The sequence below is a fragment of the Meles meles genome, chromosome 9, assembly GCF_922984935.1.
Source record: "Meles meles chromosome 9, mMelMel3.1 paternal haplotype, whole genome shotgun sequence".
Classification (NCBI taxonomy): Eukaryota; Metazoa; Chordata; class Mammalia; order Carnivora; family Mustelidae; genus Meles; species Meles meles.
This window is the reverse complement of record NC_060074.1, coordinates 8,358,617-8,373,423: the sequence shown is the minus strand read 5'-3', so window position 1 is coordinate 8,373,423 and position 14,807 is coordinate 8,358,617. Positions and strand designations below refer to the sequence as shown.

Below are 14,807 nucleotides of genomic sequence, written 5' to 3'. Positions count from 1 at the left end.
CTGAGATCATGAGCTGAGTTGAAACTAAGAGTCGGACGCTTAACCTGCTGAACCACCCAGGTGCCTCACAGCCATTGCTTTCGATTTTTACTTTTTTCCCGTTCTCTTTTTTTTTTTCTTTGTCTCTCAACTTTTCTGATATACCATCTTGGTCTCTTCCTGGGTGATGTCCTCATATTTATTTTGTGCATAATTCTGCTCTTTATGTTTACTCTGCCATTTAATCTGGTAACTTTCTAAAAAGTTTAATAACTGTATTTTTCATTGCTAGATTTCAAGTTTTCTCTTTTATAAAGCTGATTTTTCTCACAATTTTCTTACGTCTCTTGCCTTTTTGAAGAAGATTTATCTATTTTAGAGAAAGAGAAAGTGGGTGGGGGTAGGAACAGAGGGGGAGAGAGAGAGATGGGGGAAGTCAAGTAGGTTCTGCGTTGAGTGTAGAGCATGATGCGGGGCTCCGTCTCATGACCCTGAGACCACACCTGAGCCAAAACCGAGAGTCAGACGCTTAACCAACAGTGCCCCTATTGCTTTTCATTTAAGATTTCATTAAATAAACCATCAGGAAACCAGAGTACCTGTATATAGTTATTCTCCTGCACCTTTGTCCATCTGCCACTGCAAGTCTGACTCTTAACTTTGATCTCTTTCTCTCTCTTTCTCTCTGTGGTTTTACGCATGAGCTCATTTTGGGAAGGGTTGTTTTCTCAGCTGTGGAGGTGTCCGTGTGGAGCCGTGTCACATTTATCTCTTAAAAGAGCTTTAGGGTTTTCTTTGGTCCAAAACAACATTTCAGTGTTAATTTCTCAGTTTGGGTTCATGTGCCCATGGATACTGAAAGTTTTGGCCCTACCCCCACGAAGTGGTTCCACTGGGTGCTGCCATGAGGGTAAGCTTCCTATCTCCTCTGTAGTTGATCTTTGTCTTTCTCCAGTAGGCTGCTAGAGGAATTTTAGTTTCCATTTAGAGATCAACCAGCTTTCCAAGGCTTCTGGGTTTATATACGTGAATCCATTCCAGCTCTGCACCTTATTCAATAGAAGAATTTTTCTGTTTTGGGGTATCTGTATGGTGCCGTTGGTTAAGCGTCCAACCCTTGGTTTTGGTTCAGGTCATGATCACAGAGTTGTGAGTTTGGGCCTCATATTGGCCTCTGGGCTCAACATGGAGTCTGCTTAAGACTTTCTCTGTCTCTCTCTGCTCCCCGCCCCTCCTTGCTAGAACTCTCTCTCAAATAAATAAATCTGAAAGAAAAAAAAGAAAAGAAAAAAGAGTATTTCTGTTTCCGTGTGGTTGTAAATACACTTGTGTGTGTTTGTATGCAGATTCCCAAACAACTCGTGCCTCTCTGGCTTTAGCACTCAATTACCGAAAGCTTTGCGTTTCCTCTTCATTGGTGATTTCTCTTTCATTCTTTCGAAATGGCTGGTATTTCAAAAGTTACTATTTGGACTTTTTTGTGGAGCATTTCTGAGTGCTTGCTGTTGCGGGGATGGGGGTGGTTGGGCGTCAGCAGAATTCCCCGTTTTGACCAGAGTCAGCGTTGAATTCCAAGTGTGCGTGCTCTGATTGTGTCATACGTAATCAGCGTGTCAGAAGTGTACACAGTAACAGATAAAGGAGGCCACCGTCAGAGATTCTCAGAGGTTCATGGGAAGGAAGAAATTATTGAAGAGGAAGTGGAAAATGTGGCTCTCAGTTTAAACTCCTCTTTTCATAATATGTATTAAAAATGACTTTATTCTATAAAGATTGCTTATTTCTTCTATTTCAGAACCTTGTTTGGAGCCCTCCACTTGCACCTTGGAGGAGCCCCTGAAGGGCCAGCTGGCACTGGAAAGACTGAAACTACCAAAGATTTAGCAAAAGCAGTGGCCAAACAATGTGTTGTTTTCAACTGTTCTGATGGGTTGGATTATCTGGCTTTAGGAAAGTTCTTTAAGGTTTGAATTGACTCATTTCTTTACAAAATAACAGCTCAGAGAGGGAGGTTATTTAAAATGAAACAATTTCATGCAAGTAAAACACTTATTGTAGGTTAAGTAAAATTAAAGCACTATCTCCATTCTCCAGAGAAGTGGGGTTATTTCACAAGCTTACGGGAGAAGGAGCGCTACCCGTGTCTCCAGTCCCTGCTGCCGTGGGTCAGTGTGACTAATAGGCAGGAAGGCTGTGCCTTCAGTACGATGAGGCGGCTAAAAATTTGAGAACCACGACCTCATGTAAAGACTGTGGGAAATCTAAAGTCTTTAACCTGTAGCTCTTATTATTAACCAGCTAATGATTCAGTAATTTACTTTCTTATCTTATCTTATCTTAACTAGATATTCTCTAGTTAATCTTTTCTTGCAAACTTAAAATCCCTGTTAGTTTTTTTTTTTTTTTTCTTATACTGAGTCAGATTCCCACTCTAGGCGTCTGTAAGATTACAAACGAGGAATTAAAAGTGTAACATTCCTGTCTATAAAGCTGTGACTGTCTGGTCATTTTAGTCCTTTGTTGCAAACTGGCTGTTATTCTTTAAAATGTTAGCTGGAACAGTCAAACGCAGAATTAGCCATTTGGGATTATAGGTTCTGTTTATTTGTTTATGTCTGTTTCTCTGTAAAGATTCTGTAATTCTGATTTTTTAAGATTCCATAATTATTTCCAAAATTTCTTCAGAAAAGGTAATGTTTAAAAAGAAATCTGAACAAACAAAAAATATATATATACCAATCCTACCCTGTACAGTAAACTGTTCCTAGCTGGCATAGGCAAGGTGATTTTATAACAGATTTGGAATATAAGAAGTCTCTATATTTGTCATGCTGAAACAATTAGGATAAGATTTTAAAAGTAAAAATTATAATAACATATCAAGAAAACATTTGAATGACAAATGACCATTTTAATCATACTCTGTAATGATATACAACCTTGTTGTAATGATTTTTAAGACAGAATAGTAAGTCAAAAAGAGTCTCTGTGTAGTTTAGTTTGAATAGCCATTATATTCCTAAACATTTAAGAAAAGTCTGGTACGTACTACTCAATTTTTGAATGATATTCTTAATTCCTTGATACAGATTCATATTCTTTTAGTATTAAAGTTGCCTACTGATAAGTATGTATTGGTTATATAGATACTTTGTGTGAGGATCATGCTGAATAATAGGGTACAGGATAAAAAAGACATGGGAATTGCTATTAAGAACCTCACAATTCTGATAACTATTTGAATATGTGACTTCATAAGTATTTTTTGTTCTCTGTGGTTTCTAATCCTCTTATTATATGTAGAGATCAAAGTCATAGTAGCTAATAAAAATGTGCTATTCTTTGAAATGGACAGAGTTTTCATTTAATTCAGTGTGGTTCAGTGGATGGAACTGTGTACAAATCCAAGGTCAACCTCTATTAGCTCTGTGGCCTTATACTAATTACTTAACATCTCGTATGATACAGTCTTAGTTTCTTTGCATGAAAGATACATGCATCATGCCTGAAATATACCAGCTACTCAGTGAAACATACACACACACACAATCTACAGAATGCAGATTCAGTAAATATTAAATTGATTTTTTTAAAGTAAATTTAAATTTGGCTGAGCTACTCAAGCTTGGTGGTCCAGTTTTCTTTAATGCCCAAATGGCACATATTTGTGGGTAGCTGTGAGTTAGAAGTACAAACCGGGCCTCAAACTGTGTAAGTTGTCTATTAAGGGGCTCAGACCACAAAATAATCTCATTAGCAACAGAAGTCATCTTATTTAGAGAATTATTACAATCTACTCTATGAAGTTCATATAGAAAAAGCAAACAAAATCAACTTGTACATAAAAAGCAAGAAAGACTTTGAAATTACAGGTATACATCTAAATGTCAAAAGACACACAGAAAGTAAAAAGCTATCGATCAAATGGACAATTTTCCAATTGATCAAACTCCTTACTCCTGTAGAATAATGGATTTCTTTAAAAAAAAAATGCTGTCTTTAAAGATAAAGGGGAATAAGCAATTTCCTTGATAGGATATTCAATCCTTGAAAATATCAGGTGAAAATGCAACATTTCAATGCAATATTTAATCAGATAAAATTGAAAAATTTCATTACTCTTTTCTCCCAGGGACTGTTATCTTGTGGAGCCTGGGCTTGCTTTGATGAGTTTAACCGAATTGATTTGGAAGTACTGTCTGTGGTTGCTCAACAAATTCTTACTATCCAAAGAGGTAATGGACCGGTTTGTCTTTGCGTTATGTCAAAACAGTAGAAATATGGAAGATGACAGGTGGTACAAGTTGCATTTAAATGTGGAATTGCTAAGTCATTTCATTCTTGATGACCCACAGGTATTAATGCGGGTGTCGATATACTAGTGTTTGAAGGAACTGAGTTAAAACTTGACCCTACGTGTGCTGTCTTTATAACCATGAACCCTGGATATGCTGGACGATCGGAACTGCCGGATAATCTGAAGGTACAGAAGGGCCAATTAGGTCATCTGTTTCCTTTCTGTACTATACTAAGTTAATATGAAAAAAGAAAGGACATGCTCTCCTTGAATTTTATGCAAAATATTTGCTTTGGATATTGTATTTTAGAAAACTGTTTCAGAAAACAATTTTATTTTCTTTTAAGATTTTATTTATTCATTAGAGAGAGAGAGACAGAGCACAAGCAGAGGGAGGGGCAGAGGAAGAGAGGGAGAAGGAGGCTCCCCACTGAGCTGGGAGCACGACATGGGGCTTGATCCAAGGACACTGAGATCACTACCTGAGCCGAAGTCAGACGCTTAACCACCTGAGCCATCCAGGTGCCCCTTGAAAATCATTTTTAAAGCTTTGAATACCATTAAAAAATGAATAAGCAAAGTGGATGCAACTTCCAAACTGACGTTTAAAGACTGATAATCACGGAAAATTAGGAAATACTGAAAAAGATACCCATTCTATTGCTTACTATATTGTATCCTGCAGTTTTAAATATCTTTTAAAAGGAAAATTTTAAATGGTAGAATCCAGCAGTTGTGAATGTTGGTTTGTTTGTTTTTTTTCAGGTTAACATTATGAGAATTTTCCTATCATTACAAACATAATTCAAACTGTAAATAAATTTATGGAACTGTGTCTTATCATTGGACACTTAGGTTGCTTTTAGTTTTCCTTCATCATAAATAATATTGCAATGGGCAGTTTTTACTTAAGACTTTTGTCTGTTTTAAAATATTTCCTTTAGGGGCGCCTGGGTGGCTCAGTGGGTTAAAGCCTCTGCCTTTGGCTCAGGTCGTGATCCCAGGGTTCTGGGATTGAGCCCCGCATCGGGTTCTCTGCTCTGCGGACAGCCTGCTTCCTCCTCTCTCTCTCTGCCTGCCTCTCTGCCTACTTGTGATCTCTGTCTGTCAAATAAATAAATAAAATCTTAAAAAATATATAAAATAAAATATTTCCTTTAATATGGTCATAGGACAAAGAGCTGCATTGCTAATGATTGAAATAATTCACAGCCCACATCAATTCTCAATTGACCTTTATACCCAACACTAATTTATTTTTCCTGATAAAAGAAGCAAAATACTTTGCTAATTGAATAGACTAGACTCTTCACTTAAAAAAAACAAAACCTTGATTATGAGAGAAATAGGACATTCCCCCGTATCTTGGATTTTTTTTTATTTATTGCATTTTATTTTATTGCATTTATGGCTAGAGCATGGAGAACAATGTTGAAGAATAACGCAGTGGTAACTGCAGATTCAAAACCAGATCTTCTGACTCGAAGCCCTATATTGTTTTCTGCTCTTCCCATGTTAGATTGACAGCTTCTTCGACTAGTTGAGGGATTTTTCTTTTCCACTGAAGAGACTTTTGATTCAACTAATTGCTACCATGTATTTCAGTATTTCCGTTCCATGCACTTTTATGTATTAGATGAGAAGTTTTAATACTTTGCCTTAGTGAAGGAAGGTATGATTAAAAAACAAAAACTGGTAAATCCTCTTTTATCTAAGAAGCATTCTGCAATTTTCATTGTGAATTACATTTGGGGAGCTCTTTTTGCAGCAGTTCTTCTGTTCGCCTACGTTTTTCTTTTCTTCAGTAGGTGAGTCTGAATACATAGTATTTGTACAGGCAAAAATCTGTGACTTGCTAATCATATAAGCTGGGACTTTTATTAGTTGAGTCTGTTGATGCCCTATGCAGAGTGCGTCACAGTCTAATGGGCTGTGCATGTGGAAATGGCGCCAAGACACCCACCTTGCGGTTCTGTAGGTGATGCATTTTCCTTCTACTTCAGGCCGAAAACTGCTCTCAAATTCTGAAAGCTTTGTGGTTGTCCTTCCTACTGTGCAGTCTTCGTGGTTAGAGTGGCCGCAGAACATCTGTTTTCAAGGACAAATGGAAATACCTAACAGTTTTGAATAAATGTCTTAGTCTGAAAAGAAAGAAACAGATCTTCCTTAAAGAAACACACACACACACACACAAACCAAACAACAAACAACTTACTGAGATCCAAAGAATGTCTTTAGAGTCATCCTTGAGGCTTCGCTTTTCACCCAGTGACTCAGCCAGTCGCCAAAACCAGGCATCCTGTTGTACAAAAGCCTCATCATTCTTGCTTCTCTGGCTTAGTCCCACATCACACATTCCTCCCATCCCTCCTCATGCTCCCCTGTGTGTCTTACTGCAGCCGCTCTCTTGTCACCCATCTCTTCCCTACTAAATAAGCCGCCGAGAATTCCCCATAATAATCCTACCGGCATCTTCGGAAGCAATCTAATCCTGTAGTTTCCAGACTTAGGAAGCTATTGGGTTTTATTGTTGTTGTTTTGCCTACAGAAAAAAGTTCAAAGTTCTTGGCCTGATCTACAAGAACCTTGGAACTCAGACCCAGTTGTATCTGTCCTGCCACCTCCCTACACCTATGGTTTCATGCAAATAGTCCCATTTCGACATCCTGTACCTCGAGAGGAGATCTGCATAGTAGGGCTATTGCTGAAGCACATTGCTACGTTAGAGATGCTGTATTTAATATTAAAACTATTCTGAAGAATCGGTATTCGATAAACATTTCAGAATAGTTGCATGTTAGAAGCCATGGTGAAATGGAGATCTTCTAGATCTTCTAACATCACAAAGCCAATAACCTGGTGTATAGCTTTCTGGAAGGATAATGCTCATGTTGATTACCTGTATCACAATTTGTTCAAGCCCTGGTATGATACTGGAGCTATACTCTTCTTTTAGACTCAAGAAAGTATGTCATTGGTTAAGCCAAAATCAAACTTAATTTTTTTTTAAAGATTTTATTTATTTGACAGAGAGATCACAAGTAGGCAGAGAGGCAAGCAGAGAGAGAGAGAGAGAGGGAAGCAGGATCCCTGCTGAGCAGAGAGCCCCATGCGGGACTCGATCCCAGGACTCTGAGATCATGACCTGAGCCGAAGGCAGCGGCTTAACCCACTGAGCCACCCAGGCGCCCCGAACTTAATTTTTTTAAGAGCACTAAATTACCTTTAAACATGTTGCTATTACTAACAAATTGTTTCTGACACATCCAAATCACACCATATCCATATTTCTCACACACTGAGAACCATCGAATTACAATATTCACCTAAAAATATTTTGAGCAGGATGCTTTTCTCTGTGACCAGTGGGAATTGATATTAAATTGATTCCCATTGGGTGATTCCGAGCAGACGGAACATCATGAAAACCCCTTGAAATGTCTTTACCACTCCATTTTTTGTTCTCTTGGCCACGATCTGTCTGTTCCATGGTGTCCCATGGCCATATTGCTAGTAGGGCTGAGAGACTCTGAATAGGAATTTGTGAAGTCTCTGATGTGGTCAGGGGGAAGCCTACAGCATGCAGACCTGAGTGTTCACCCAAAACTAACAGCAGTTGATATTGTCGTAGAAAGACCACACCACCCCAACCAAGTCAGGGACCCACTGACTGACCGGCTCATTCATTCATTCTTTTATTCATGGAAACAAATAGTTGTTGAGAACCTACCCTTTTAAAGAGGTACCATCTGTATAGTAATTCTCTTACATTCTCTTTTCCTCAAGTATGTAGCGGTTTCCAGCCCTTGCTTAAGCTTCTCTGTTTCCAGTTTATTTGCTCAAGCTGTATATTTTTAACATTTTATTCTTTATTTAATGGTAACCATACGGAAATAGCAGTCCTAAGCCTCTAATTAGTAATTAACATAACACACTGGAAGGATCTTACTCAATGCCAATCTTTTATTTGTTCTCAACCTGGAATAATCATAACAGATCAGTTAGGCAAGACGTCTTTTTTCCTATTTGCCTTGTGTTTCAGGTAACCCAATGAATTCCTAGAAGATATCTATAAATTATCTGAACAAAATTGCCATTTTTTTTTTTTTTTAGGAATGCCTAACTGTCTCAGTCACTACAGCGTGTGCCTCTCAGTCTTGGGCTTACGAGTTCAAACCCCACAGTGGACATGGAGCCTACTTTGAAAACAAAATGGCCATTTTTCTCTTTAGTACACAAAGGTCCTCACTTACTGTCTGAGCTGTTGAAGTAGGTCCTGACACATAAAGACATTGTAAACTTACATTTTCTTATTTATTCTTTTAAAATCTGTTTTCTATTTCGGTATCACGTGACATTTATGTGTCCCACAACACTTAAAATTACCATGAAAAAAAAAATCTTCACGATTTGGAAAATTGATTTATCTCTAATAATAACTGTGGCTTATTTCCAGTTTTTCTTCCTTTATTACACTCGATGAAAGACTGACATGGTGGCTGCAAATTCAAAAAAGTTAAAAATATCTCAAAATACCTTATTTATCTAACATAGCCTTGTTATTGGGAGTTATCTGACTAGCCTGTAGCCTACAACTAAATCGATTCCAAGACAGCCTCACTTGAAGCCTGGTCTCCCAGTACCATGCATTTTCTCACCAGCCCAGAGGAAAAGCCCAGCTTTTGGACATCCCAGCAGACTTGAATATATTTTCCCTATAACCGGTCACTTCCCAAGAAGAATAGAGCATAGGTGATACTCAGCACGTGATTTAATAATTCACCCAAAATCTAAGTATCATGAATGTTCATGAGTGCTCTCAAAGCATGATATAAGGAAAAACAGTGATACAGAAGTTAATGATATTTATTAGATAACAATTACAAAAAAACCCTTTTTTAAAATGAAGTGTTTTTTTCTATATGATTTGGATGTTGTCATTGAACGTTATTGCAGAAAAGCTATACAGTCATAACACATTAGGAAATGAGCAGTAGGGTTGCCTTTATAATGGTCTTTTCAAAAAATACCTTTTCTGCACTCCTCCAGGCTCTCTTTCGGACAGTAGCAATGATGGTGCCTGACTATGCCATGATTGCTGAAATCGTCCTGTACTCCTGTGGGTTTGTCACAGCTCGGCCACTGTCAGTAAAAATCGTGGCTACCTACCGCTTGTGTTCAGAGCAATTGTCCTCGCAACATCACTATGACTACGGCATGAGAGCCGTGAAGTCCGTGCTCACCGCCGCTGGGAACCTGAAGGTAGACAACTCAAGTTATTTCTTTTTTTTTTTTTTTTTTTAGATTTTATTTATTTATTTATTTGACAGCGAGAGAGAGAGATCACAGGTAGGCAGAGAGGCAGGCAGAGAGAGAGAGGGAAGCAGGCTCCCTGCCGAGCAGAGAGCCCGATGTGGGACTCGATCCCAGGACCCTGAGACCATGACCTGAGCTGAAGGCAGCGGCTTAACCCACTGAGCCACCCAGGCGCCCCAACTCAAGTTATTTCTTACTCAGGAATTTTCTCTTCCTAAATCTCAGGACGCTGTGTCTTCACAGAGTTCCAGTAACTGGTTGGTTTCATCAGCTGAAAAAATACAGCTATTGTACTAAAAAATAGTTGATTATTTGCACATGTGAAAAAGGAAATTTTATGATTTGTAAAAACTTAGACATAATTCTTATTGATTTGAATTCTGTTCTGTAATTTTAAATGTTAAAAATAGGTACTACCAAGGAATGAAATTCCTTGCTGCCGATAAATATTTTGAAGGCTTTCAGTCTATATGAACATGTATAGCTTTAAAGGAAATAATGTATAATTAATAAATATATACAAATGTGAGAAAACATCAATTGATGTAATTATGTAACTACAGCCTATTGTGGGCTAGCAGTTACAGATTTGTAATATGATGTTTGCATTTTAAAATGGTATAAATCTATATGGATGGAAAAATCCAAATATTTTAAGACGTCTATAACTTTTCGTTGGAAATATTTTATGGAGGTGTGAATTCTGTGTTCTTTATGAAACAAAGCAAGGTAGGCTATAGTTAATAGCAAAGTGGGAAATGTGACCTTGGAGTTTATGAAATTTTTATAGTCATGTTTTATAGAAGAAAGGATTTTAAAATATATTCTACATCATTAAGAACAATGGCGTGCATTTTTATCTTCTGTAATAAATGTTACTGAGAATTCTGATACATAGTGGTGATATTCCATTTCACATTAGCCTAGAATAACTGCATGTCATTGTTTTTTGCAATAAGCCAATGCAACTAGAAGTAACAATTTTTATTAACTTAGCGCATCAGGATTACACTGTGGTCAGATAATGGGAAAGATAATGCATTGTCTAGTGTGTGTTATCACTGACATCTTGACTATGGAATTGAGCTATTAAAGTTACACAGCAAATGAATCCTGCAAATGAATCCTTTCCTTCTTTGTCAAAAGCTAATCTAGAATTGTTGAAAGTGTTGGCTTGAATATTTTGAAGTTTGTTTTTATTATATCAAGGAACAATTTAAACATTTGCTTTAAAATAATAACTTCTCAAATGACAAAACAGACTTTTGACACCTCATAATCTAGGTGTCGTTAGACTGATCCAAAGACACCCTATGAGCAGGATGACCTTTGGCATTAGGTTCTCTGAACTTGACTGCCGGCACCACTGACTTTGTAAGGATAAATCCAGTTAAGTTGGAACACGGAATTTTTTAGGCAGAAAGATTCTAGAGGGAAGGAGTGAGGGTTCTGGAAAATTAAATGCATGATTGTTGGAGAAGCTCTGGAGTGAGGTGTTGAATAAAGTATTGAAGTCGGGAGAAACAATTTGAGATTCATATTTTTGTGAACTCTGCACACCTTATTATGGGCCTGAGCAACAAGTTCAGAGTTCAACCAGGTTTTTAGTAAACTTTGAGGTTACCGCAAGTGTTTTGGAATTTTTTCAAAACCTAAAATTATTAACAATCCAATTAAATGAAAATAAATGAGAAAAGTTTTGTGTGGGTTTAAATTGTCTTTGGGGCCTCTGTGTGTATACGTGTGTGTGTGTGTGTATGTGTGTGAACATGTAGGGGGTGTCCTTAGCTGATGGCAATATCATCATGAGTGTATTTTCTTTTAGCTGAAATATCCAAATGAAAATGAAGAAATTTTGCTGCTTAGATCTATTATTGATGTAAATCTGCCAAAATTTTTGTCCCATGATTTACCACTCTTTGAGGTAAGGATATTTGTTATTTTGGCGTATCAGAATTTTTATAATAATGTATTTATCAAATGTCCAAGTTTGCAACTCCTTATGAGAAACTTCTACAGAAAATAATGATGTGGCACAGAGAAACAGAGATCATTGCATGTTTCACTTGAAATGGTTTAGCTCTGTTTCAGATGACTTTCAAGAAGCTGGGATTTTTAAATTGTACTTTTTAAAAACTGTGCAATGTAAATAAGCACACAAAAGTTACAAAGTCTGCTTGCTGATAAATTGCACTAGAATGTAGGCTCCTTGAAGGAAAATAATGGGTCTAACCCACCACTGAATCCTTTGCACAGAAAAGGTACTTGGCAAATGTTTGTTAAATTAATAATTGAAGAAATTTATTAAAAAGCTTAATTTCTTGGGACGGCTGAGTGGCTTGGTTGGTTAAGCATCCGCCTTCAGCTCAGGTCATGATCTCGGGGTCCTGGGAGGGAGCCCCTGCATCTGACTCCTTGCTCGGCAGGGAGCCTGCTTCCCCTCTGCCTGCAGCTCCCCCTGCCTGTGCTCTCTCTCTCTCTGAAAAATAAATCAAATCTTTAAAAAAAATAATTAATAAAAGGCTTAATTTCTTTAAAAGAATGTGATGGCTTTTATGAAATTAATGTTTTTCAGGATGATTTAAAGGGAGAGCTAAGTTTAATCATATGGTGCATTGGCATCTCTCTGCTTTCTGCCTCCATCATCACATGGCCTTCCCTGGGTCTGTTTGTGTTTGAATCTTCTTCTCCTTTCTGTTATAAAGACACCAGCATTGGACTTAAGGCCCAGTATAACCTCTTCTTAATTTACCTAATTATATCTGCAAAGATCCTATTTCCAAATGAGGTTACATTTTAAGGTTTTATATAGACATGAATCTTTGAGGGACTCTAAGCTGATTGGCCACCACAATGATTAAAATACCTTTGAACTAATTTTTGTATGTTCATTGTTTTAACAAATCCAGGCATTCTTTTTATCTTTTCTCTACCAAATTGTCTTTGTTCCTTTGTTGAGAATGAATTGTTCAATTCATTTGTGTGGGTCTCTTTCTGGTCTCCCCGTTCTGTTCCATTGTTATATTTGTCTATCATTATACTAATTGAAACTGTCTTTATAAGAAGCCTTGAAATCAGATCATAGTTGTCTAACTTTTTAACTTAAAAGTATTGTAAAACTGTAAAATTTCTAGAAGAAAACGGGAGGCAGCTCTTGTGACTTTGGGAACAGAAAAAATTTCTTAAACACGGCACCAAAAGCACAACGCATAAAACAATAAATTGATAAAATAGACTTCAAAATTTAAAAAGTTTGCTCTTTGAAAGACATTGATCAGAGGATGAAAGACAAGTTGCAAACTAGGAAAAATATTTGCAAATTTAGGTTTATGATGAAGGACTCGTATTCAGAATATTTACAGAATGGTCAAATCTTACCATTAAGAAAATAAACCATTAAAAATAGGCAAAAGATTTGAAGAGGGACTTGACTAAAGAACATACACATAAAGCAAATAAGCACATGCAAAAACATTAGTCTTCAGGAAATGCATATTGAAGAAGCCACGTAAGATAGTGACATGCTTATTAGTGTGGGTAAAATTAAAAAGACCAACCATAACAAACATTAAAAGGGATATACACTGCTGGAGTGAATGCACAATAATACAACCTCTTTGGAAAGCAGATAGTTTCTTAAAATATTAAACACATAACCCCCATATTATCCAGGTTTTCCATTCTTCAGTATTCAACCAAGGGAAATGGAAGTCATTTGTCCATACAAAGAGTTTTATGTAGTGTTCGTAGCAGTTTTGTTTGCAATAGTCCAAACTGGAAACAATGAAAGAAAGTATCCATCAACAGGGGAATGGATTTGAATGTAATACTTGTATGCAACGGTGTCACATGTGGGAATCTCCACATCTTTATGCTGAGTGAAAAGAAGTCACACAGAAAAAAAGTGGTACCTGTAATGTGTAACTTCATCTATATTCAATTCTAGAGAATGCAAATAAAAGTAGTAACAGAAAGCAAATTAGTGGATTCCTGGTGATGGAGGTGGGAGGGGCAAAGAGAGAAGGGAAGGAGGATTACAAAAGGTAACAAGGTGACTTCTGGGAGACATATGTTGATTATCTTGATTGATTTGATGACTCCACTTACCCAGTTGTAACACTTTAAATATATAGAGTTCATTGCATGTCAGTCATATCTCTATAAAGCTGTTAAAACTACTGTTGAACTATTTAATGGCTCTATTTCCATCAATATTAAATGCGAGGATGGAGGAATTTCATGACACGCGTGTGTGTGTGCGTGTGTGTGTTGTGTGTAGAGAGAGAGAGGGTATCAAACGTAATATAAATCCTCTGTCACAGGGAATCACCTCAGACTTGTTTCCTGGTGTGAAATTACCAAAACCAGATTACAATGATTTGCTAGCCGCTATCAAAGACAACTGTGAGTCCATGAATTTGCAACTGACCAGATTCTTTTCCGAGAAGATACTTCAAATATATGAAATGATGATTGTGCGTCATGGTTTTATGATTGTCGGGGAACCGTTTGGAGGAAAAACCAGTGCATACCGTGTCTTAGCTGGAGCACTAAATGACATATGTGAAAAGGTAAGTGTGTTATTAATGCACTAATTTATTCATAATCAGCTTTGGGCAAGATAGAGTATACAGTGATTTACTTTATTAAGAATTTATTTATTTATTTGAAAGAGACAGAGATCACAAGTAGGCAGAGCAGCAGGCAGAGTGAGAGGGGGAAGAAGGCTCCCCGCTGAGCAGAGAGCCCGATGTGGGGCTTGATTCCAGGACCCTGAGATCATGACCTGAGCCTAAGGCAGAGGGTTAACTCACTGAGCCACCCGGGTGCCCCAGAATGTACAGTGATTCTAAAAAATATTTTAATGTCACAACTTAAAGGGAAAAATGAGTCAAAGGAAAATACTACTAGAAACGTCATACGAAGCAACTATGAAGTGTAGCCTATGAAGGAGCTATCATAGGTTTGCATGTCAACTTTCTATTTCTTTTCAAAAATTTTTTTGTCTATGAAGGTAGCATATGTTGTAGGAAAAAATCTGAAAACATGAAAAGTCTGAAAGCTTTCTTTCCATACTTTTTAGAGTATTTTTAATTTTCTGAATGGTTAGATTTGTAAGGCAAACTTCTGTGATTAGCCACTAGTGGTATTGAAGTGAATGTGTGTTTTGCATCACGTAAATCACACATGTACACATAAATGCAATGAATGATTG

At 37.2% G+C, this 14,807-nt stretch overlaps 1 protein-coding gene across 1 annotated transcript in view; it reads left to right on the top strand.

Annotated features, from left to right (window-relative positions):
- Positions 1-14,807, top strand: part of DNAH7 (dynein axonemal heavy chain 7) — a 249,669-nt gene that overhangs the window by 82,996 nt on the left and 151,866 nt on the right. Inside the window, exons 25-30 of the mRNA XM_046018191.1 lie at positions 1,775-1,943; positions 4,112-4,214; positions 4,335-4,462; positions 9,326-9,538; positions 11,418-11,516; positions 13,915-14,163. Coding sequence (XP_045874147.1) covers positions 1,775-1,943; positions 4,112-4,214; positions 4,335-4,462; positions 9,326-9,538; positions 11,418-11,516; positions 13,915-14,163 — 961 coding nt within the window. The remainder of the gene's footprint in view (positions 1-1,774; positions 1,944-4,111; positions 4,215-4,334; positions 4,463-9,325; positions 9,539-11,417; positions 11,517-13,914; positions 14,164-14,807) is intronic.